General features: G+C 35.8%; 1 protein-coding gene across 1 annotated transcript in view; it reads left to right on the top strand.

The window, feature by feature from the left end:
- Window positions 1–25,041, top strand: part of LOC127846016 (1-phosphatidylinositol 4,5-bisphosphate phosphodiesterase gamma-1-like) — a 148,009-nt gene that overhangs the window by 23,583 nt on the left and 99,385 nt on the right. Inside the window, exons 4-7 of the mRNA XM_052377197.1 lie at window positions 5,213–5,339; window positions 6,886–6,966; window positions 21,487–21,585; window positions 22,454–22,552. Coding sequence (XP_052233157.1) covers window positions 5,213–5,339; window positions 6,886–6,966; window positions 21,487–21,585; window positions 22,454–22,552 — 406 coding nt within the window. The remainder of the gene's footprint in view (window positions 1–5,212; window positions 5,340–6,885; window positions 6,967–21,486; window positions 21,586–22,453; window positions 22,553–25,041) is intronic.

The following is a 25,041-nucleotide window of genomic DNA, read 5'->3' as shown; positions in this document are numbered from 1 at the left end:
AGATAATGTAATAAATGACCACACCCCACAAATACACCCCTCTCCACTCCACCCCTCCCTCCTTTGTGATTGAAATTGAGATAGGTCCTTTCACCTTTAAAAAGAAAAATAGATGAGCAGTCTGCACCCGCAACGCGGTGTTCTTGTATTACAAATGATATAAAGTTAATTGTGGTTAAAACTGAAAAATGGCAACATGAACTAGAACACAAACCTGACATAGGCATGAAACAGGAAGAATAAATATTATTCAGATGAAATTAAGATATTAACCCTTTCACACTTAGATACATGTACGTATTTTGACGCATTTGTAGTCCCTTAGAAAGTTGAATTGAAAGTTTACTAGATTCAAGTTTTAAAGGCTTCATCTCTAAACCTTAGGTACTGATGAGCAGCCATAAGCATAAAACCTGAACAGACTGCGGGTTACTCGCAGGCTGTTCTTGATTTATGCTGTTTGCACATAGCCATTTTCTCTTTGCTTCTAAGTGGGAAAGGGTTAAAGGTGGGAGTCTTTTTGTTAAATTTTGAATGCAATGTTGTGATTGTAAAGCTGTAAAATGTGAAGACATTCACGTATCCCGAGTTTCACATAGGCATTCGCTTTGTCTGATATTTAACATCCTTTCGGCTTTAATGTTATTTTTTTATGAAAGGATGTCTCTTCTAAGCAAAATTCAGAAAGTGTTGTCCAAGATTAGCCTGTTCAGACTGCACAATTTTTTTTATTTTTTTTACAATTATTGAACATTCTACACATTTGTGATAGCATGATTTCAGCTGTGCAACCAAAGTATTACTTTAAAGCTGGAGTGTAAAGCACATGCATTTCTTTTTAACTGTAATCTCAGGTTTATAAAACCCATATCAGCTATTGCTGTATTATAAATTGTATTTTGGACAGTAAATTCAATTATGAAGGATTTTAATGTTTTAATTCTTAAGACATAGCAATTAAATCACTAGATAATGATGAAACTTTTCATTGACATATGCACACAAACGAGTCTTTACAGAACCACTCACTTTCACAAAAGATCTATCTAAAAATAATGTAAAAAATATTGTGCCATGAGCATAAAAACACTTGATATGTTGAATATGAAATTAAAATAACCCATTCAGTGCCACTGATCAGTGTTTTGGCCAAGTTAACACAAGATTGCACAATAGTAAAATGTGGGCCAATTTGCGATCCTTTATGCTTGTTTTTTTTGTTAAGAAAACTTGTCCTTAAGGATGTGGTGCAAGTTAAACATGGTACGGAATGATAAGCAAATTGAAATATAACCTACACTTTCAACTGTCTATATATTATATATCATATACATTTTTGTGTGTGTGCCGGATCCCTATGCTTTCAACTACCTTCAAGAGTTAACATTAGCAATACAATATATCCTTCATGATTTCATGGCATTATTCTTATATTGGAGTTGGACTGCATTTCTCATTTTGAGCTTCCTCTCTGATACATGTATTTGCAACAAATTAATTAATTTTCTTAAACTGCAAGATTTCTGACAAGATAAATGCTAGATGGATGCATGATAGATGCCAGTTAAATCAAGTATTTGGAATATGATCCCATCATGAAATCTCACTAAACCCAGTGCTTTACCTGACAGGCATATATAAGGAATGCATTTTGATTAAACAGATTTTGGGTCATAAACCCTTTATCATGTAATGTCAAAGTAAACTTGCTGCATATCAAAGTACACATGAAAACATGCTAGGAGTTTAAATTACTTCCTGATGGGACAAATTGTGTTTTGCTCAGAGATTGTTGATACTTTATCTTTAAAAATCAACAACAAAGTACAAGAATATGAAGAAGTCTGAAATTTGACATCTGCATATATTCATTTGCATTTATTGATATTGTTAGACCTTTTGCTTTGGCTTTCACAACATAACTTATGGTAATAAAGAACTGTTTTCAAATGGCATTTATAATAACAGTTAAAACAGTCATTCGAACAGACTGGGGCTGATCACTGTGCACTTACAAAATAACTTGGGGCTGATAATTTTTCATTTTCAAATATATTTGAGCTGATAAGTGTTTCCTTACAAATAAACTTGGGCTGATCATAGTCCCTCAATATACTGGGGCCAATCATGGACCCCTTACACATGTACCAATAGACTGGAGTAATTAATTGATCCCTCCAATCAACATTTTCATTTGGATTTGAATTTGAAGATTTTTAAATTAATTGATTGCCTGTAAATGAGATGTTGTGTTGTGCACTTAATATTACAACCTTCAAGGTCCATGGTCCAGTGTTGTTGTTTTTTCATTTGAATGTGGGGCCGCATTCCCAATGGGAAAAGGTACATTTTTTTCTTAAATGGGACCTACAAATTCTCTATTGAAGACCTCTAAAAAAAATAATTAGATTTCAACATTTATTTCATCTCGCATCCAGATCTGGGTCAAAGCTACACAATTTTTCCCAATCCAAAGGGTCCTGGCCACATTTCCAAAATGGTGAAAAAAAAACCTGAGGTCATATTTGTCATTAAAGGTCAAGATATATACCGGTAAATTACTTATTGCAAAACATTTTCCTCGGTGTGTCAAACTTGTGTCTGTAGGCATTTATCGGTATGGCAGCTTAGTGAATCTCCAAATTGAAATATGATGTTGTTTAGGCAACCATTCCATTCACAAGCCTTAATATTGGTCACTAGATACTAAACACGGGTTTATTCTGAGTAACAATTGTCTCTATAAGCCTATGGATTTTGATGCAATTTCATTCAACTGTGATGACATTAAAAATTGATAATTTTAAGACCTGATATTAGTTTCAAATTCAGACTTAGATAACACGTAAAAGGTTTAATATGCCTTATGCCTTGAATAAGACTCTGAATGATGCAAATGTGTGCCTCAATCAATATCAGTTTAAGTCTTTAATTGGAATTGAATTTAACACTTGAAAGTTATTGTTTGAGTTCTGAGTGCAGTAAAATTACTCCCTGTGTGCCTGTAAATCCAGTTGCATTAGTGAGTGTTTTCCTGGTTGCTGAAACTTGACATTTTCAGGGCAGTAATTACAGAGATTGTTTATTTGGAAATTGTGTTCCCCAGATCAATATGGAAAGAAGGAAAAGGTCGTTTGTCATGAATTTGCAACTTCTCTTGAGGAATTATTGACATATTCAATTTTCTTCCAAGACAATTGTCCATCCTGTTGTAGTTAGAACAGGAAATAAACAGTTTTGCTGGGAATTCATTTAATTAATTTCTTATGACATCATTTGAAAATGCATAGAATCCCAACTGTTGATGCACGATGTTTTTGTAACAAACCATAAATTTAATTACATGATGACAAAGCCTTAAAAACATGAACTTGTATATTATGAGTGGTAATCTTTTTTTATATGATGTGATAGACTTGTGAAATCACATATAATAAATTTGAAAAAGAACAGAAACAGGCTTAAGCAGTGCTTCTAAAACATTTTCCAATCCTGCTACAAAATACTCCAGTGCTGTTTCCACCCAAGCAACAGGCTCCCAATTGGATCAATTAAATCAGAACCTTAAAAAACAACAACAATGAGCTGAGATACACAAAGTATAGAGGGGGGATCAAAACAGGAGAGACCTCTAACCAAATATTTCAAAGATTGGCTTTTTTTCAATAAATCTTTTTCATTTCAATAAAGCATATATTATGCATAGATTTGTGAAAATATATTTTCTTTTAGTTACAAGTGGGCATCTTTTTCTGTAGTCCATCACAGTGGCTACATTGTTGCCTTTTATTGTTCTTACATTTTGTTAGTTAAACATACAATAAAAGTTAATGGCAAAATGCTTTTTCCACCAAAGCAAACAAGAAATGTGCCTCTCAGAAAAACAGGCAAATATCATAAGATTTTTTTTTCACCAACACAATATTGTTTCCAATGAAAAGGTCCTTGGCCCAATTCCAAAAATGGTGAAAACAAATGCAAGTGAAGTCTTTATATTGATGACTCTGTAGCAGTAACATTGATGCAAATTTCAGTGGTGTTACCAAGAATTGAACATGTTAATGGGTCTGTGACAGTATGGTTGATGCAACTTTCAGGGATTAAACCAAGATTTCAACATGTTAACATTACTGTGACAAACGTTAGATATTAATTTCAGGTGGCCCAACAATGTATTTAACAATTTGTATTCTTACAGTGAAGGTTAATAGAATTTCAGGTGACTTAACTAGGAAGTTATTTTTAAGCCCCCGGTAGGGTGGCATATAGCAATTGAATTGTCCGTCAGTCAGTATGTCAGTATGTGTGTATGTCAGTCTGTCTGTCCGTCCGAAAAAAACTTAAACATTGGCCATAACTTTTTCACTATTGAAGATAGCAACTTGATATTTGGCATGCATGTGTATCTCATGGAGCTGCACATTTTGGGTGGTGAAAGGTGAAGGTGAAGGTCATCCTTCAAGGTCAAATATATGGCGTCTGTCCGTCCGAAAACTTTAACATTGGCCATAACTTTTTCAATATTGAAGATAGCAACTTGATACTTGGCATGCATGTGTTTCTCATGAAGCTGCACATTTTGAGTGGTGGAAGTTAATGGTCAAGGTCATCCTTCAAGGTCAAAGGTCAAACAAATAATAATTAAAGCGGCGTTTTTGTGAAGCTGCTCATTTTTAGTGGTGGAAGTTCAAGGTCAAGGTCATCCTTCAAGGTCAAAGGTCTTCTTTTTTTTTAATTCAACGCGGCGTTCTCATGAAGCTGAACATTTTTAGTGGTTGAAGTTCAAAGTCAAGGTCATCCGTCAAGGTCATCCTTCAAGGTCAAAGGTAAAAAAAATAAATAATTCAAAGCGGCGTTATCATGAAGCTGCACATTTTGAGTGGTGGAAGTTCAAGGTCAAGGTCGTCCTTCAAGGTCAAAGGTAAAAAAAATAAATAAAAATTTATCAAAGCGGCGCAATAGGGGGCATTGTGTTTCTGACAAACACATCTCTTGTTTTTAATGACACTTACAGTAAAGGTCGATGTGAATATCAGATGTCTTCACAAAGAATTCAATATTCTAACAATACAAGTTAATGCAAATTCCATTTGATCAACACAGAATTTAACATATTGGTACAAATATCAGATAGCATTTAACTTAAAAGATGACATTGGCAATAATGGTCATGCAAATAACAGGTGGCATAACTGTGGATTCAACATTTTAGGTGGCTCAATCGAGAATTTAACAGCATCATAGAGAGAGAGAAGAGGGTGTCACTGAGGAACATGAAAACCTGGACCACCAAGATCAACTGTAAACTTACCACAAGCAAGTTGAGGGAGCTATACCAGGTACAATCAGTCAACCAGTTTAGAATAACCCGGCAAATATGTTAATTCTTTTGAGCACAATAATTTCTTTCGGGATTTAGTGTCAATGTGAGAAGATGTAAAAATAAAGGGTTACATTTTTTTGAATGATAACAGGTTAGGCCAAACGGCATATGCAGTTTTTTTGTCAAAAATAGGCAATTTAAGTTCACCCTTCGGAAAATTATTAAAAATCATTCAACTTACAGAATAAGTATTTCAAAACATTGTCATGGCATTTGTTTTCAATCAGCAAAAAGTTTATTTTAAAATAATAAAGCCTTTTATATACATATGCACATGTCAAAGCATAACTCATTCAATCAGTTCCAACTTTTTGCCGCATTTATCCCCCCCTGGAAGCATAATACAAAAGCTTTCTTGATAAAACTTTGTTAATTTATTCCTTTACCTCATGTTTACCTTATACACTTATCATTATGTTTTTATTGGGGCATGATGGAAAATTAAATACAAATTAATCGGAACTGCTGATTATCCGGAAATGATTGACAAACTGTATTGCCCAGTCATCGTCAGGACCCACAATTGCTTAACCCATTTATGCCTAGTGGACTCTCATCTCATCCTTCTAAATTGGATCAATTTATTTCCAAAATTAGGGATGTCTAGTATATTTATTTCTATATTTAGAATATTTCTTACAGAAATTCCTTTAAGCAAACAGCGCAGACCCAGATGAGACGCCACATCATGTGGCGTCTCATCTGGGCCTACGCTGTTTGCTAAGGCCTTGTTTCTAGATGCTAGACATAAATGGGTTAACTATGAAAGGTGCCTTGCTCTGGGAAAAGATTTGTTGATGGTCCACTTTTGGCCCCATTCACTATATAAAATATTCAATGTATAAAACCTTATCTCAACAGTCCTTTGATTAAGCAGTTTGGCCATCCAAGTGTAATTTGATATTGACTACATGAGGGGATGAAAATGTTAACATATGATAGGTTAGCTAACAGGATTTGAAATGCACCAGTTACAGAGTGATACCAAGCTTTTGCTTACTAATTGCAATTACTTCCTGAAAAATATTAACCATTTACCACTTAGATATGTATTTTGACGCATTTGTATCCCTTAGAAAGTTAAATTTTATTTAAAGACCTTTCTTACCAAATTCAAGTTTAAAAGGCTTCATTTCCAACACTAAGTTACTGATGAGCAGCAAACAGCATAAAACCTGAACAGACTGCAAGTTACTTGCAGGCTGTTCTGGTTTTATGCTGTTTGCACATAGCTATTTTTACTTTGCACCTGAGTGGGAAAGGGTTGACCAATGAAGTGGGTAAAATACAACATATAAGTGCTGATTTCCAAAACTTAAAGATGAAGATTTAATGAATAATAATTGGAAGCTTATGAATGATCCTGTTTTATGATCTGTTTCAATGCATGTGATGTACTAAACACACCGGGACAATGAACACATTGGTACAAGTTAGTCGAAAAAATCTGAATTCCCTGATGCCATTGGAAAATATTTTTTTATCAAATGTGTTTGTTTCAGAACGTGGACCAACAAAGGAGGGGAGAGATTGGATTGGATGAGTTTACAAAGCTCTACCACCATTTGGTTCACGTGCCCACTGTAAGTATTGGGAGCCCCGTGTCGGCAGATCATCAGTTGTGGCAAAATCTGTCATTGACCTACGTGTTGGGTTTTGCAATTTGCAAGATTTTATCAAATTCTCTAAAACGTTCACTTGTCTCCTCTTGCTATGAAGTTGGAGACGTTCTCAAAGCATAAATATTCCATTTGTCATCATGCTGGTGAAGTGTCTATTTCCACCACTAATCTTAATCTGCCATCACCATCAAAATAAGCATTTTGAAAACTGAATTAATCGTTTGGTGGTCTTGATCAGTACAGATGATTTCATTAAGGAAACTGATAATTTTGTATATTGATTCAAAGATTTTTACATTAATAAGGAATAACAACCTCCTAAATGAAAAAAAATAAAAAAACATGCTCAATTTTGAAGTACAGCAATTTGTCAATAATAAAATAAAGAAATAGTGCTGTGTGCATGCACAAGTATTGTCATTTAAGTTTTTAACCAGGATTTCCGAAGGAAAAAACTGGTTATTAGATTGGCCAATGCGGGCGGGCTGGCTGGCTGGCTGGCGGGCTGGCGGGCGGGCGGAACAAGCTTGTCCGGGCCATAACTATGTCGTTCATTGTCAGATTTTAAAATCATTTGGCACATTTGTTCACCATCATTGGACGGTGTGTCACGCGAAATAATTACGTCGATATCTCCAAGGTCAAGGTCACACTTTGAGTTCAAAGGTCAAAAATGGCCATAAATGAGCTTGTCCTGGCCATAACTATGTCATTCATTGTGAGATTTTAAAATCATTTGGCACATTTGTTCACCATCATGGGACGGTGTGTCGCACGAAAGAATCACGTCAATATCTCCAATGTCAAGGTCGCCACGACTAAAAATATATTTTTTTTTTAAACAAACTTACAAAGGGGGTTTATTTTGTTTGTTCATTTCAAAAGTTCAGTTTGAGTTTTCTCCCTTTATCAGATTTTTTTTTCACAATGAAAACCTTGTTTTGTGACAATTTTGTCCCTTGTTTTAATAAACATGAGGAAAAATGAAAATAATATTGAAATCACCTTGTTCTCTTATAAAGAGCATCAGTTTCATAGTTCCTCAATTGAACAATCAAAGAAAAATCAAGAAGTATGTTACAACAGTGCAACTGCTGCTCATTATTGAAGGTTAAATGAAAGCAACATTTCTCAACATTAATTGGAATATGGTTTTCACTGTTTCATATGTAAAATTTTACATAAACTTGCCCCTTAAAATTCTCTTTAAACAAATGTTGTACTTTTTGAACTGATGAGAAGTTGGTTTGAAAAACAGATTACATGAAAAATATTAACTTCTAGAACTTTGAATTTTAAACTTTTTTTGAAGACAAGTGATGAATGAAGGTACATAACAGTCATTGTTTACACAACTTAGGCCTTTGCAGCCATTATTATTTGCCAAACATTAATTTTTGTATATTTTGTCAGTAGGCTGATTGAACAATTAAGTTTGTTACAAATAATGTTTGATGTTTAAAAAAAAAGATGAATCCTTAGGCATGATAAACATCAATATCCAACGTAATAAATGCATGCAGGACCTGCATCAAGTTCTTTATCTAGATAAATCAGATTATGAAACAAATAAGAGTACAATATACCGTGTACTTACTTGGGACTAATCTGCTCATCATGAAATAAACTAGTAAATTGGCACACTATCACTCCCCACCGCAATTTATCGAAAACAAATATTACAAGAAATCGGAAAATTACCGTCACAGTGAAAAATAATTTTTTTAAATCTGAAATTTGGGAATTTACCTGTTGACAAAGTATTCATAGTTTTGAATAAACTTAAAAATTTCACGAAAATAAATGGTTTCAAAGTATTGCATATCATTTTTCATATACTAAACTGTCAAAATGTTTTCAAAATAAGACTAAAAACGCATTTTGAATCTAATTTGATTTATGTCAATGCTTGTGCTGATCAAGACTCCACTTTATTACAAATCCTTAACCCTTTGCATGCTGGGAAATTTGTCTTCTGCTAAAATGTCGTCTGCTGAATTTCTAAAATTAGCATTTTCTTTGATTTTTTTCCAAAGAATACTATCAGAATAGCAAACAGTTTGGATCCTGATGAGACGCCACATTCTGTGGCGTCTCATCTGGATCCAAACTGTTTGCAAATTCCTTCTAAATTCGGTTTCAGCACTGAAAGGGTTAAAATAACTTGCAAATGTTGCATATTTAGTAGGGCTGCACCGAATATCCGAAATATCCGATATTCGCGGATCCAAACGAGGATTCGCGGATCTAACCGTGATTGGTAAAATCGGTTTCGAATGCGGATCTTATTTGAGTTTAACCTTTCGTTTGCGTTAATTGTTTCTTTCGCCATAATACGTTTCTTTAAATTGTTTCTTTCTGTTTGAAATGCTTACTGGTATATAGTTTGTTACAATTATCGCTACTTTTTCGCCAAAAACATGGTACTACACAGTCTATTTTCGTTAGTGCAAAATGGCGCAGAAGAAAATTCACGATGCACATTAACAATTAAAATCCTCGGTGTGGAAGCATTTCTGGGTTTATCAGCATACTAATTCTGGCTTATAAGTGGTCGTTATGAAGTATTTTATTGATACTTATTGCAGATTGCGTGTGATGCGTTTATTGCTTGTTAAAATACAGCGTTATTCATATTATATCTGACTGACATAGAGTGTTTAATATGAGACATTATTCTTAATGTTTGCCGTTAAAATGCTTACACTATTTCGTGTATGTGCGATTTTGAGAAATTTGAGGAATCTGGACCCAGGTATAATTTTTTTTTCGAACAACGTAAGTCAATTTTGTCATCTACTTAGTATTTGTTTTTGTTTATGATGTCGTTATTTCTGCTTCCACTACTGCTATTGCGGCTGCAGCTGCATCTACCAATGCTGCTAAAGTAGTATAAATATTAGTAGCTGTAAAGTTTATAATAATAATAAAAGTTAATTACTTTTCTCATAAGACATATATATATGTTCTGGTGTTTCAAAACATAATTTTGGTTATAACAATATAAATTATAATTTATTTTGCGGATTTTTACTTTCAAATTAGGATTCGAACCGATATTCGATATCCGAGCCTTTGGATTTGAATTCGGATCCGATTGAAATTTTGGATTCGGTGCAGCACGAATATTTAGGCACTGCACCAGTATAGAGGCTGTTGGGTGACAGGGCAATGGACCTTTGAATAGTAAACAGCTGAACTTTGTTATCTGACACTTGTTTATGTCAAATTTACAGTTTAGTCAAGGAAGAGCAGAATTCTCTTTTGTCATTCTTCTAATTTTTTATAAAATTGTTCTGAATTTCAAAATTCTTAAACATGAATCTGTGCATAAATTGATGTATTTTTCATCCCCAACCTGAAATTGTGGTTATGCAATTGAATTTAGCACCCCTGCAAATATTGCACTTGAATTTCAAATGAAATGTTTTGATATGCTTTTGTGCAGATGTTTCTGTATTTTGCATGATGTGGGATCCTGTAATTAAACCACAATATGGTGCTGACATTTTGCAGAGGGGTGTTCTGCCATTTAATGTATTTCTTTTTCTTGATGCATGTATTTTGTATTTATGTTTTTTTGTTTTTGTAGCTCACCTGAGCACAACGTGCTCATGGTGAGCTTTTGTGATCGCCTTTTGTCTGTACTCCGTTGTCCGTTGTGCGTTGTCCATTGTGCGACGTCAACATTTGCCTTGTTCACTCTCTAGAGGCCACATTTATTGTCCAATCTTCATGAAATTTGGTCAGAAGATTGGTTTCAATGATATCTTGGATGAATTTTAAAATGGCTACCTTTGCTTGAAAAACATGGCTGCCAAGGGGCGGGGCATTTTTCCTGATATGGCTATAGTTAAATCTTGTTAACACTCTAGAGGCCACATTTATTGTTTGATCTTCATGAAACTTAGTCAGAAGATTCATCCCAATAATATGGATGATTTCAAAAATTATGCCAGTTGGTTGAAAAACATGGCCACCAGGGGGCGGGGCATTTTTCCTTATATGGCTTTAGTAAAACCTTGTTAACACTCTAGAGGCCACATTTATTTTCTGATCTTCATGAAACTTGCTCAGAAGATTTGTGCCACTGATATCTTTGATGAGTTCAAAAATGGTAACCTTTGCTTGAAAAACATGGCTGCCAAGGGGCGGGGCACTTTTCCTTATATGGCTTTAGTAAAATCTTGTTAACACTCTAGGGGCCACATTTATTGTCCAATCTTAATCAAATTTGGTCAGAAGATTCATCCCAATAATATCTTGGATGAGTTCGAAAATGATGCCGGTTGGTTGAAAAACATATAGCCGCCAGAGGGCGGGGCATTTTTCCTTATATGGCTATAGTAAAACCTTGTTAACACTCTAGAGGCCACATTTATTGTCCAATCTTGATGAAATTTGGTCAGAAGATTTGTCTTGATGATATCTTGGATGAGTTCAAAAATGGTTACGTTTGCTTGAAAAACATGGCTGCCAAGGGGCGGGGCATTTTTCCTTATATGGCTATATAAGGCTATAGTAAAATCTTGTTAACACTCTAGAGGCCACATTTATAGTCCGATCTTCATGAAACTCGGTCAGAAGATTCATCCTAATGATTTCTTGGACGAGTTTAAAAATGATGCCGGTTGGTTGAAAAACATGGCCACCACAGGGGCGGGGCTATTTTCCTTATATGGCTATAGTAAACCTTGTTAACACACTAGAGGTCACATTTACTTTCCGATCATCATGAAACTTGGTCAGAAGATTTGTCCCAATGATATCTTGGATGAGTTTGAAAATGGTTTTGGTTGCTTTAAAAACATGGCCACCAGGGGCGGGGCATTTTTCCTTATATGGCTATATATGGCTATAGTAAAACCTTGTTAACACTCTAGAGGCCACATTTATTGTCCAATCTTCATGAAATTTGATCAGAAGATTGGTCTCAATGATATCTTGGATGAGTTCGAAAAAAATTATGTTTGCTTAAAAAAAATGGCTTCCAAGGGGCGGGGCATTTTTCCTTATATGGCTTTAGTAAAATCTTGTTAACACTCCTGAGGCCACATTAACTGTTCGATCTTCATGAAACTTGGTCAGAAGATTCATCCCGATAATATATTGGATGAGTTAAAAAATGATGCTGGTTGGTTGAAAAACATGGCTGCCAGGGGGTGGGGCATTTTTCCTTATATGGCTATAGTAAAACCTTGTTAACACTTTAGAGGCCACATTTATTTTCCGATCTTTGTGAAATAGGTCAGAAGATTTGTCCCAATAATATCTTGTTATCTCAGGTGAGCGACTTTGGGCTTTTCAGGCCCTCTTGTTTTTAATTAAGACAAACAATTATCAGATTAAATTCTAGATTAATTTAGTGTTATTGTGTTGGGATAAATTGAATGGATGTTGAGTCAAGATAAATGGAGGATTATTTTGCTTAAGAAAAAAAAAGGTTTTCTTAGATATTCTTTATCAACTTAATTTTAGCCTCACTTTGGGAAAACTATGCTTAAAGTATTTTAAGTATTAAAGTATTTATGCAATTTGCACAGCCTAATCAGGGACAAGATTTTCAGCCTTAACTGGATTTTCATTTCATAGAGACCTCCTATAAAAAGAAAAAATCCAGCCTGTGACTACACTTTACACACATGCATTAAGCCCAGTTTTCCCAGAAATCGGTTCATTTAGTTAAATCTTAATACTATAATACTCTTTCTTGCTGGGCTCAGGACTATAGAGACTTATCAAGAACTCTCCAGATACTCTGGTTTGGGAACATTATGTCTATTTCTTGTTTGTTTTCATGATACTTCAGTCGGTAAAGTATATCATATGTATTTAGATTGCTTATTGCACCCATACTGTAACCATCCTTGTGCTGATAACAGGTATCATCTTCCCTCTGGCCCTTGAATTAGCTCTTTATCCTACATATGAAATATTGACAGGAATGGAAATTAGTGAGCAGGTCAGGGTTAAATAATGAACCCAGGAAAGTCAATATCAAAAGTTGGAAGTCAGGCTGGGCAACTATATTTAAAGCCACATAATTATTCAAAATGAATTAACATTTCATAAAATATTTCTTAAAATATTTCGTAAAATAAAGTTAACCCTTTCAGTGCGGGAACCGAATTTTGACGGCCTTTGCAAACAGTTTGGATTCAGATGAGACGACACAGAACGTGGCGTCTCATCAGGATCCAAACTGTTTGCAATTCTGATAATATTCTTTGAAAAAAATCGAAGAAAATTATAATTTTAGAAATTCAGCAGACGACATTTTAGCAGACGACAAATTTCCCAGCATGCAAAGGGTTAACCCATATTTTCTGTGACTATATCCAAACCTTAAGGAGCGAATGTGAGATCATGAGCTTCCAAAGCTGCCCGAGAGATCATGAGCTTCCAAAGCTGCCCGAAGCCAATGTGAGATCATGAGCTTCCAAAGCTGCCCGAGAGATCATGAGCTTCCAAAGCTGCCCGAAGCCAATGTGAGATCATGAGCTTCCAAAGCTGCCCGAGAGATCATGAGCTTCCAAAGCTGCCCGAAGCCAATGTGAGATCATGAGCTTCCAAAGCTGCCCGAAGCCAATATCCTGTTTGCTTGTAAATGACTGGATATGGTCGCTGGAAATTCACATGAAATATATTGTGACACAAAAAATAAAAAAGAGCATTTTGTATCTTGTTAATTTCTATGTTACCATACCACATCTAGCATTGAAATTTTGGTTATTGCTATAAGGAACACTGGTATTTTATTTTACAAAATATTTACGAAATGTTCGTGGTTTCTGAGTTGTGGCCTTAATGAAAAGCCTGAATCAGTTTCCTGTTATTTCTCAGTGAATTTCTCCACCCTTCTAGGAATGGCTGCGTTTATTACTTGTAGTGTAGTACATGATCTATAAATATATTCTGTACGTAAAGGCAATTTATATTGTGACAAGAACATCAGAAAGAAAATGTTTAATAAAGAACATTACATGTCACATTGGAAACACAAATACTAATCTATGTACTGAAGAAAACAATCATTGTTAATAAACATTTCTCGATGCCAATTATATAGTCAGTCCAATGTGAGTGTTGTATTTCTCAAGGGATTTTTTTATTAGAGTGTTTGTGGAATGAAATAAACAGCAGCAAAGGCACTTATGAAAGAGCATAATTCAATGAAAGTGGGTCATGTCAGTAATGTTGTAATGTTATTTGATTGGCTTTGTTAAAAGTAAATATGAGATTCTCATGGCATGTACATGTTTCTGGGCCCTCCTTCTCATTTGCCAGTTCATTAAAGTACTAAAGAAGGTTGCCAATCTGCACGACCATCCACAAGAAGTTTGTTTCTATCCCTGATAGGCCTTTTCATTAACAGAAAATGGGCAAACAGGCCAGCTATTTCAGTTAGTAGAGCACTCGACTACAAATCCGAATATTTTGCTTCCCTGCCCAGCTCTGTCCCCTTTTTGTATTTTTGTTTTTTTGTTTTAAGTAAATGTCCTGTGTGTTAACCCAGTTTAGACGGAAAGTGTCATCCCTGATAAGCCTTTTCAGACTGCTCAGTCTTATCTGGAACAACACTTTACACACATGCATAAGACCTTTTTTCTTAGCGAAAAATTTATATTATTTATACATCAAATTGATTATTTTATTATTATTATTTTGTCCCCTTCAAAGAAGAGGGGGTATATTGTTTTGCTGGATGTAAATGGTCTGTCTTTCGGTTCAGACCAGTTCGCTTCCAATCAATAACTTTTCAATGTATTGACCGATTGGCTTCATATGTGCATTGTCTTTGGACAGAAGATAACCCCTATCGAAATTGGAGTCGCTAGGTCAAAGGTCAAGGTCACTGTCACTATAAGTGTGGAAATAATTTCTGATCAATAACTCGCCAACAAATGGACTGTTTGGATTGATACTTTTCATGTGCATTAACCTTGGACAGTAGATGACCCCTTTTGAAATTGGGGTCACTAGGTCAAAAATAATGGTCACTGTCACCATTATTGGGAAAATCGTTTCCGAGCAATAAATCGTCAATTAATTGTTCAATTTGCTTGATACTTCACATGTGCATTTGCCTTGGGCAGTAGATGACGCCTATTGAAATTGGGGTCACTAGTTAAAAGCCCTGTATGGAGGGGGCATATGTCACTGACCGTGGAACTCTTGTTAACTAAAGTTTAATTCAGGGTACTTGTGTTTTTTTTGTGATGATAGGTGCTGGGGTTCTAAATGTGGGCATTCTAAAGACACTAATATCAGGGTTTTTAAAATAGGAAATTGACTAGAGAGAGTCGATACAAATGACACATTCTAAGCTGGACTTAGACCCAAAAAGCCTATTCATCAAGCTTTTGGCTCAATAGAACATAATAAATAAGTGTTCACACTTTTCTGGTGATTAAAAATGCTTTACGTTTGAACTTAATACCTTGTGGATATTTTGGATTGTGTTTTCCTCTTATGACATAAGCCATGTACTCAAATACCCTCAGTAGCTATGACCATCACAGGTGAAGGGCTGCAAAAGCATGTTTGGTATGTACCTGTACATAAATTGTATCATTTCCTATCAAAAACATACCCTGCTTGATGATCATAAAATATCTTTAAGGAGAATGTAGACATTTAATATGGAATAATATTTACATTACATAATTTTGTTCTATAAAGTTGTTATTACTTTCACGCATCTGTCTAGTTTATATTTTGCTTGTTGCATTCCATTTATGTCTTCAATCTTTGGTCCATTTTTAGCTCGACTATTATATATGAAATATATATAGTGGAGCTATCCTACTCACCCTGGCGTCTGAGTTAGCGTCTGCGTTAGCGTTAGTGTGCAAATAATAAAGTTTTCGTACTACCCCAAATATTTATACCCCCACAAACGAAGTTTAGGGGGTTATATAGGAGTGAGCTTGTCTGTCGGTCGGTCTGTCGGTCTGTCTGTTGGTCCGTATTAAGTGTCTGCTCTCTAATTTAAGAAGTTTTTATCTGATCTTCACCAAACTTGGTCAGAAGTTGTATCTAGATAATATCTAGGCCAAGTTCGAACATGGGCCTTGCCGAGTAAAAAACTAGGTCACGTGGTCACTTAGTGCGTTTTAAACATTCAGCATGTTGTCCGCTCTCTAATTCAAGTAGTTTTCATCAGAGCTTCACCAAACTTGGTCAGAAGTTGTATCTAGATGATGTATAGGCCAAGTTCAAACATGGGTCATGGCAGGTCAAAAACTAGGTCACGGGGTCACTTAGTGCGTTTTTAACATTGAGCATGGTGTCCGCTCTCTAATTCAAGTAATTTTCATCCGATCTTCACCAAACATGGTCAGAAGTTGCATCTAGATGATATCTAGGCCAAGTTCGAACATAGGCCTTGCCATGTCAAAAACTAGGTCACGGGGTCACTTAGTGTGTTTTAAACATTAAGCATGGTGTCCGCTCTCTAATTCAAGTAGTTTTCATCAGAGCTTCACCAAAATTGGTCAAAAGTTGTAACTAGATGATGTCTAGGCCAAGTTCGAACATGGGTCATGGCAGGTCAAAAACTAGGTCACGGGGTCACTTAGTGCGTTTTAAACATTGAGCATGGTGTCCGCTCTCTTATTAGTCCCCTACCGGTTGCACCGGAGGGGACTTATGGTTTTGTAACTTTTAAAGTTCTGAATATTTTTTCATGAAACTTGAAACATGGATAGATGGCAATATGGACATTATGCATGCCATTTTATTTTGTTCCTAAATAATTTTTAGCTCATCTATTTTTTTGAAAAAAAAATATGAGCTATTGTCATCACCTTGGCGTAGGCGTCTGCGTCTGCGTGGGCGTCGGCGTTGGCGTCCAGTTAAGTTTTGCGTTAAGGTCCACTTTTCTCAGAAAGTATCAATGCTATTGCATTCAAACTTGGTACACTTACTTACTATCATGAGAGGACTGGGCAGGCAAAGTTAGATAACTCTGGCGTGCATTTTGACAGAATTATGTGCCCTTTTTATACTTAGAAAATTGAAAATTTTGGTTAAGTTTTGCGTTTAGGTCCACTTTTCTCAGAAAGTATCAATGCTATTGCATTCAAACTTGGTACACTTACTAACTATCATGAGGGGACTGGGCAGGCAAAGTTAGATAACTCTGGCTTGCATTTTGACAGAATTATGTGCCCTTTTTATACTTAGAAAATTGAAAATTTTGGTTAAGTTTTGTGTTTAGGTCCATTTTATTCCGTAAGTATCAAAGCTATTGCTTTGATACTTGCAACACTTACTAACTATCATAAGGGGACTGTGCAGGCAAAGTAATGTAACTCTGACTGGCATTTTTGACAGAATTATGTGCCTTTTTTATACTTAGAAAATTGAAAATTTGTTTAAGTTTTGTGTTTAGGTCCACTTTATTCCTACAGTATCAAAGCTATTGCTTACATACTTGCAACACTTATTAACACGTTATAACGCTGTTTCGCGGCTTGGACCCCATTGACCGCGCTATATTGGAGTTACAGTGTATTGTAGAGGCCAAGAACTTGTTTGTTGTCAGTTTCATTGTATTGCTATGTTGTGCACTATAAACACATTGCTCTTATTGGCTAGACATAGAATTGTAATTATGCTGCCAGTATTGCCAACTGGAAAGTGGGGGATGTTTTTGTCTAGTCACTTAATGCTATTGTTATTGTAATTTGTAACAAATACATTTTATGTTTGTATGAGTTCATTGCTCCAGATAGGCCCTAAAAAGGGCAAGGTGCTCTTTAGTAGAACGACCTTTTAAGAAAACAAGGTCATATTATCCCTGTGGCAATTATTACTATAACACATGTTTCATATTTGATACTGCATGTATTTTTATTTAAAACATGGTTTCTATAATTAATAAAAACTAGTTTTAACTTCGTAAATCTGTTTTATTTATGGAACTACTAATACAATTTACTGTACAATAATGTGATCAGATCATAAAAGGTCATGGTGAAGGTCTAATGGGCAGGGTGAAACCTATGGGCAGCCGGGTGTTTCCCCCTTTAAGTGAGGTTTAGCTGGGGCACTGTGTGTATGTACGTGTATTACATGTACACATGTTCCTAAACAAATAATGAAACAAAAAAAAAGCAGAAATAATTATCCCCACGCTTTTTGAAAAGCGTGAGGATATTGTGGTTATCTCCGCCGACCATCTGTCTGTCCGTGCTGGCCACTATCTGCTCCTACACTATAAGCACTAGAACCTTGAAACTTACACACATGGTAGCTAATAATGAGCATATGTGCGACCCTGCACTATTTGGAATGTTGATCTGACCCCTGGGTCAAAAGTTATGGGGGTTGCGGTGGGGCTGGGTCAGAGATTTTCACTCCTTTTTGATGTTATTTTACATTAACTTCTTCATTTCTGCAACGATTTACTTCAAATTGATACTGAACCTCTCTATGACAATACGGTCAATCTCAACTATGCATGGCCCCATTACCAACCCTGGGGCGCCCAGCCCACATAGACCACACCTAAAATTGCCTTTTACTAAAATTTCTTCATTTCTACACCGATTCACTTCAAATTGATACTGAAATTCTCTTATGACAATACGGTCAATCTCAACTATGCATGACAATACGGTCAATCTCAACTATGCATGGCCCCATTACCAACCCATAGGCGCCCCACCCACATAGGCCAAACCCACCCAAAATTGCCTTTTACTATAACTTCTTCAGTTCTACACCGATTCACTTCTAATTGATACTGAACTTCTCTTATGACAATACGGTCAATCTCAACTATGCATGGCCCAATTACCAACCCTGGGGCGCCCCGCCCAAATAGGCCACATCCACACAAAATTGCCTTTTACTATAATTTCTTCATTTCTACACCGATTCACTTCTAATTGATACTGAACTATTCTTATGACAATACGGTCAATCTCAACTATGCATTGCCCCATTACTAACCCTGGGGCGCCCTGCCCACATAGGCCACACCCACCCAAAATTGCCTTTTAATATAACTTCTTCAGTTCTACACTGATTCACTTCTAACTGATACTGAACTTTTCTTATGACAATACGATCAATCTCAACTATGCATGGCCCCATTACCAACCCTGGGGCGCCCCTGGGTCAAACATGCGGCGTGGGGATACGCGTTGGTACACTTACTTACTATCATGAGAGGACTGGGCAGGCAAAGTTAGATAACTCTGGCATGCATTTTGACAGAATTATGTGCCCTTTTTATACCTAGAAAATTGAAAATTTGGTTAAGTTTTGTGTTTAGGTTCATTTTATTTCTTAAGTATCAAAGCTATTGCTTTCATACTTGCAACACTTACTAACTATCATAAGGGGACTGTGCAGGCAAAGTTATGTAACTCTGACTGGCATTTTGACAGAATTATGTGCCCTTTTTATACTTAGACAATTGAAAATTTTGTTAAGTTTTGTGTTTAGGTCTACTTTATTCCTAAAGTATCAAAGCTATTGCTTTCATACTTGCAATACTTACTAACTATCTTACGGGGACTGTGCAGGCAAAGTTGCATAACTCTGGTTGTCATTTTGACGGAATTATGACCCTTTTTTTACTTAGTTACTTTGAATATATGGTTAAATTTTGTGTTTAGATCAATTTTACTTCTAAAGTATCAAGGCTATTGCTTTCAAACTTCAAATACTTTCATGCTATCATGAGGGTACTGTACCTGGCAAGTAAAATTTTACCTTGACATTTGAATGACCTTGATTATCAAGGTCAAATTATTAAATTTTGCTAAAATTGCCATAACTTCTTTATTTATGATTAGATTTGATCGATACTTTGACATAACAACTCTTACCTAACATTCCACAATAGACACCACCCAAACCATCCCCCACGCCCCCCCTACCCCAGAATCCCCCAACCCCAAATTTATTTTTATTTGTTCATTTTTATTTAAAGATCATTTAATAAATGACTACACCCTTACACTATACCTCCCACCGCCCCCCCCCCCCCCCCCCCCATTTTTTTTAAACATGGTTAAAAAACAAAAATATTTTTGTTTAATTTTATTTTTGAAATACCGTCCAACCATCCCACCCCAGAATACCCCCCCCCTCAATTTTTTTGTTTGCATTTTTTTCTTATTTTTGGATAAATGATCACACACCCACTCTATACACCCCTCTCCACCCCACCCCTCCCTCCTTTGTGATTGAAATATTGAGATAGGTCCCTTCACCTTTAAAAGATAAATAGATGAGCGGTCTGCACCCGCAAGGCTGTGCTCTTGTTAACTAACGCATGAATCTCGCTTAAACTTCCACAATTGAATAACCTTAATATGTGGATGATCTTCAAGAAAGAACTTTGGCTCTAATGAGTTTTGGCAGAATTATTGCCCTTTGTTTGTTTTTATTCTGATCACCTTTTATCTGGCCTGCAATACTGGTAAGCAGTATGCAGTGTGCTTTTCCAACAATAGGTGTCACATTTATTCTCAATTTTGATGAAACTTTGTCAGAATGTTTATCTTTGGAATATCTAATCCAAGTTAGAATCTCTGTCATGTGTGTTTAAAACCCAGGTCCAATCTTGCCACTCTAGAAAAATCAAAATTCATGACTCGGTCTTGATGAAACTTTGTTAGAATTTTATCTTTACATTTTCTAGACAGAGTTTAAATCTCGGTCACTTGCATCATAGAACTAGGTCATCAGGTCAGATCATTAAAAAAAGCAACCAATTGGAATTCACATTAATGATACAATCTTGACTAAACAAGTTCAGAATCTTTATATTGACATTATCTAGGCTGTGATTGATATTTGGATCCTGTCAGATTCTCTTGATGATTAATGTTTGGATCTTCTCCTATGATTCCCTTGCATGTGATTGATGTTTGTCTGTCATGTGATTCCCTTTCAGAGGTTGAGTGTTTGGATCGTATATTGTGATTCCCTTTGAGAGGTTTGGTGTTTGGATCCTATCATGTGACTCCTTTGCAGGTGATTGATGTTTGGATCTTATCATGTGATTTCCTTTCAAAGGTTTGATGTTTGGATCCTATTATGTGATTCCCTTTCAGAGGTTTGATTTTTGAATCCTATCATGTGATTTCCTTGCAGGGGTTTGATGTTTTGAGCCTGTCATGTGACTCCTTTGAAGTAGATTGATGTTTGGATCCTGCCATGTGATTCCTTTTAGGGGTTTGATGTTTTGATCCTCTCCTGTGATTTCCTTTCAGAAGTTTGATGTTTGGATCCAGCCATGTGACTCTTTTGCTGGTGATTGATGTTTTGATCCAGCCATGTGACTCGTTTGCTGATGATTGATGTTTGTTTGGATCCAGCCATGTGACTCTTTTGCTGGTGATTGATGGTTGGATCCAGCCAATCAATTGCATTAAAACTGTTTGATGTTTGGATCCAGCCATGTGATTCCCTTGAATGGGTTTGATGTTTGGATCATATCATGTGATTCCCTTGCAGGTAATTGATGAATATTTCAACAGTTTCATGAAGAAGCTTCACACCGACCGAGTGGCAACTGTCGAGAAAATGCATGTCTTCATACAGCAGGAGCAAAAGGTATGGCCATGTTTGGGATTGAATGTGAAATTTAAATTTAAGCAACTTTTATGAAGATTATTGGAGTCATCTGTCTGTTGTTCTGCTGGAGCAGAAAAAAGTTTGGCAGTGATTATACTACAAATGACAGATTCAGCAGTTCTTTTGAGCTAATTATGAAAGCCTTAACCATAGGTGAACCTATGTCCAGGTAAGCTTTTGTCCTAGGTCCAGAAATGCAATTGATGTGCAAGCTTTCCTCTATGTCACAATAAAACAAGGTAGCTTTTGTCAGGGTTGTAAAACTTACTAGTTAGCTTTTGTCCTACATTTTGCTGTGGAGATAGTTATTAGCCAAGATTCATAGAGGCAAAATGTAAAATAATAATTGTGGTTTGAAAAAATGTTTTTTTTATATATATTATGTTTTAATATATGATCCATCTTGTATAATCAAATGTGATCACTTTGTTGGCATGTACATCAAACAATATTGAATTGTTTATTTTATGCTTTCGGGTGGTTTATAGAAAAATATCAGTGAATTAAAACTGATAATTTCCCTGTTTCAAACAGGGAAAATTATCAGTGAAAATTATCGATAATTTTCATTGTTTACTGTGAAATGACGTCATTTTATTGACGAAATGACGTCATTATCCAAGCGAAATTCTTTGGTTAAACTCTTTAACAATGTATATAAACTGGGAAAAAAAAGCATAAAATAAAAAGAAAATTTGTTGGATTTTGTGCAATATCGATTTGAATTCACTTGTGTTCATAGATAATGCATATTTTCACTTGTGGGAAAATATTATTTTCTATGATCACTTGTGAATTAAAATCGATAATCCACCAAATCCAACAAATATCCATTATGTAATTGCAGGAAAACCTGTCACAGATGGAGGTGAAGCAGCAGATGGAGGTGTTTCTTGATGACAGAGGTCGAGAGATTGCCAACCAGTTTTTCTTCAATGAACAAGAGGTACTTATGAAATGCAACCCTCTTGGTAAAAAAGTTCTAACCACAGCCTTATTGCATTCAAACTTGGTACACTTACTAACTATCATGAGGGGACTCGGCAGGCAAAGTTAGATAATTCTGCCTTGCAATTTGACAGAATTATGTGCCCTTTTTATACTTAGAAAATTGAAAATTTTGGTTAAGTTTTGTGTTTAGGTCCATTTTATTCCTTAAGTATCAAAGCTATTGCTTTCATACTTGCAAAACTTACTATCATTAGGGGACTGTGCAGGCAAAGTTATGTAACTCTGACTGGCATTTTGACAGAATTATGTGCCCTTTTTATACTTAGAAAATTGAAAATTTGGTTAAGTTTTGTGTTTAGGTCCACTTTTTTCCTAAAGCATCAAAGCCATTGCTTTCATACTTGCAACAATTACTATTGTTAGGGGACTGTGCAGGCAAAGTTATGTAACTCTGACTGGCATTTTGACAGAATTATGTGCCCTTTTTATACTTAGAAAATTGATTGAAAATTTGGTTAAGTTTTGTGTTTAGGTCCACTTTTTTCCTAAAGTATCAAAGCCATTGCTTTCATACTTGCAACACTTACTTACTATCATAAGGGGACTGTGCAGGCAAAGTTATGTAACTCTGACTGGCATTTTGACGGAATTATGGGCCCTTTATACTTGAAAATTTGGTTAAGTTTTGTGTTTTGGTCCACTTTACCCCTAAAAGATCATAGATATTGCTTTCATACGTGGAACACTCCCAAACTATCATAAAGGGACAGTAAAGGACAAGTTGCATAACTCTGGTTGTCATTTTTACCAAATTATGGCCCTTTTTTGACTTAGTAACTTTGAATATATGGCTTCATTTTGTGTTAAGATTCACTTTACTTCTAAAGTATCAAGGCTATTGCTTTTAAACTTTAAATACTTTCATGCTATCATGAGGGTACTGTACCTGGCAAGTTGAATTTTACTTTGACCATTGAATGACCTTGACTCTCAAGGTCAAATTTAGCTAAAATTGCCATAACTTCTTTATTGATAATTAGATTCGATTGATACTTTGACAAAACAACTCTTTCCTGACATACCACAATTGACTCCGTCCAAACCCCCAGTCAGTCTGTCTGTCAGTCCGAAAAAAAACTTTAACATTGGCCATAACTTTTTCACTTTTTAAGATAGCAACTTGATATTTGGCATGCATGTGTATCTCATGGAGCTGCACATTTTGAGTGGTGAAAGGTCAAGGTCATCCTTCAAGGTCAAATGTCAAATTTATGGTGTCTGTCCGTCCTTTTTCAATAATGAAGATAGCAACTTGATATTTGGCATGCATGTGTATAACATGGAGCTGAACATTTTGAGTGGTGAAAGGTGAAGGTCATCCTTCAAGGTCAAATGTCAAATATATGGCGTCTGTCTGTCCGAAAACTTTAACATTGGCCATAACTTTTTTAATATTGAAGATAGCAACTTGATATTTGGCATGCATGTGTATCTCATGAAGCTGCACATTTTGAGTGGTAGAAGTTCAAGGTCAAGGTCATCCTTCAAGGTCATCCTTCAAGGTCAAAATAAATAAATAATTCAAAGTGGCTTTCTCATGAAGCTGCACATTTTTAGTGGTGGAAGTTCAAGGTCATCCTTCAAGGTCAAGGTCATCCTTCAAGGTCAAAGGTAAAAAAACAAATAAAAAATTTCAAAGCGGCATTATCATGAAGCTGCACATTTTGAGTGGTGGAAGTGAAAGGTCAAGGTCATTCTTCAAGGTCAAGGTCATCCTTCAAGGTCAAAGGTCACACAAAAATCAAAGCGGCGTTATCATGAAGCTGCACATTTTGAGTGGTGTAAGTTCAAGGTCATCCTTCAAGGTCAAGGTCATCCTTCAAGGTCAAAGGTCAAACAGAAAAAAAAAATCAAAGCGCGTTATCATGAAGCTGCACATTTTTTAGTGGTGGAAGGTCAAGGTCATCCTTCAAGGTCAAAAAAAAAAAATCAAAGCGGTATCTCATGAAGCTGCACATTTTGAGTGGTGGAAGATCAAGGTCAAGGTCATCCTTCAAGTTCAAGGTCATCCTTTAAGGTCAAAGGTCCAAAAAAAAATAATTCAAAGCGGCGTTCTCATGAAGCTGCACATTTTGAGTGGTGGAAGTTCAAGGTAAAGGTCATTCTTCAAGGTCAAGGTCATCCTTGAAGGTTTAAGGTAAAAAAAAATAATTTCAAAGCGGTGTTATCATGAAGCTGCACATTTTGAGTGGGGGAAGTTCAAGGTCATCCTTCAAGGTCAAGGTTATCCTTCAATGTCAAAGGTCAAAAAAATAATATTTCAAAGCGGCCTTCTCATAAAGCTGCACATTTTGAGTGGTTGAAGTTCAAGGTCAAGGTCATCCTTCAAGGTCAAAGGTAAAAAATAATAATTTCAAAGCGGCGCAATTGGGGGGATTGTGTTTCTGACAAACGCTTCTCTTGTTTTTTTCAAACATGGTCAAA

The sequence above is a fragment of the Dreissena polymorpha genome, chromosome 9 (genome assembly GCF_020536995.1).
Source record: "Dreissena polymorpha isolate Duluth1 chromosome 9, UMN_Dpol_1.0, whole genome shotgun sequence".
Taxonomy (NCBI): domain Eukaryota; kingdom Metazoa; phylum Mollusca; class Bivalvia; order Myida; family Dreissenidae; genus Dreissena; species Dreissena polymorpha.
Note: the sequence above shows the minus strand (reverse complement) of the source record. Positions and strands in the feature narration are given on the sequence as shown.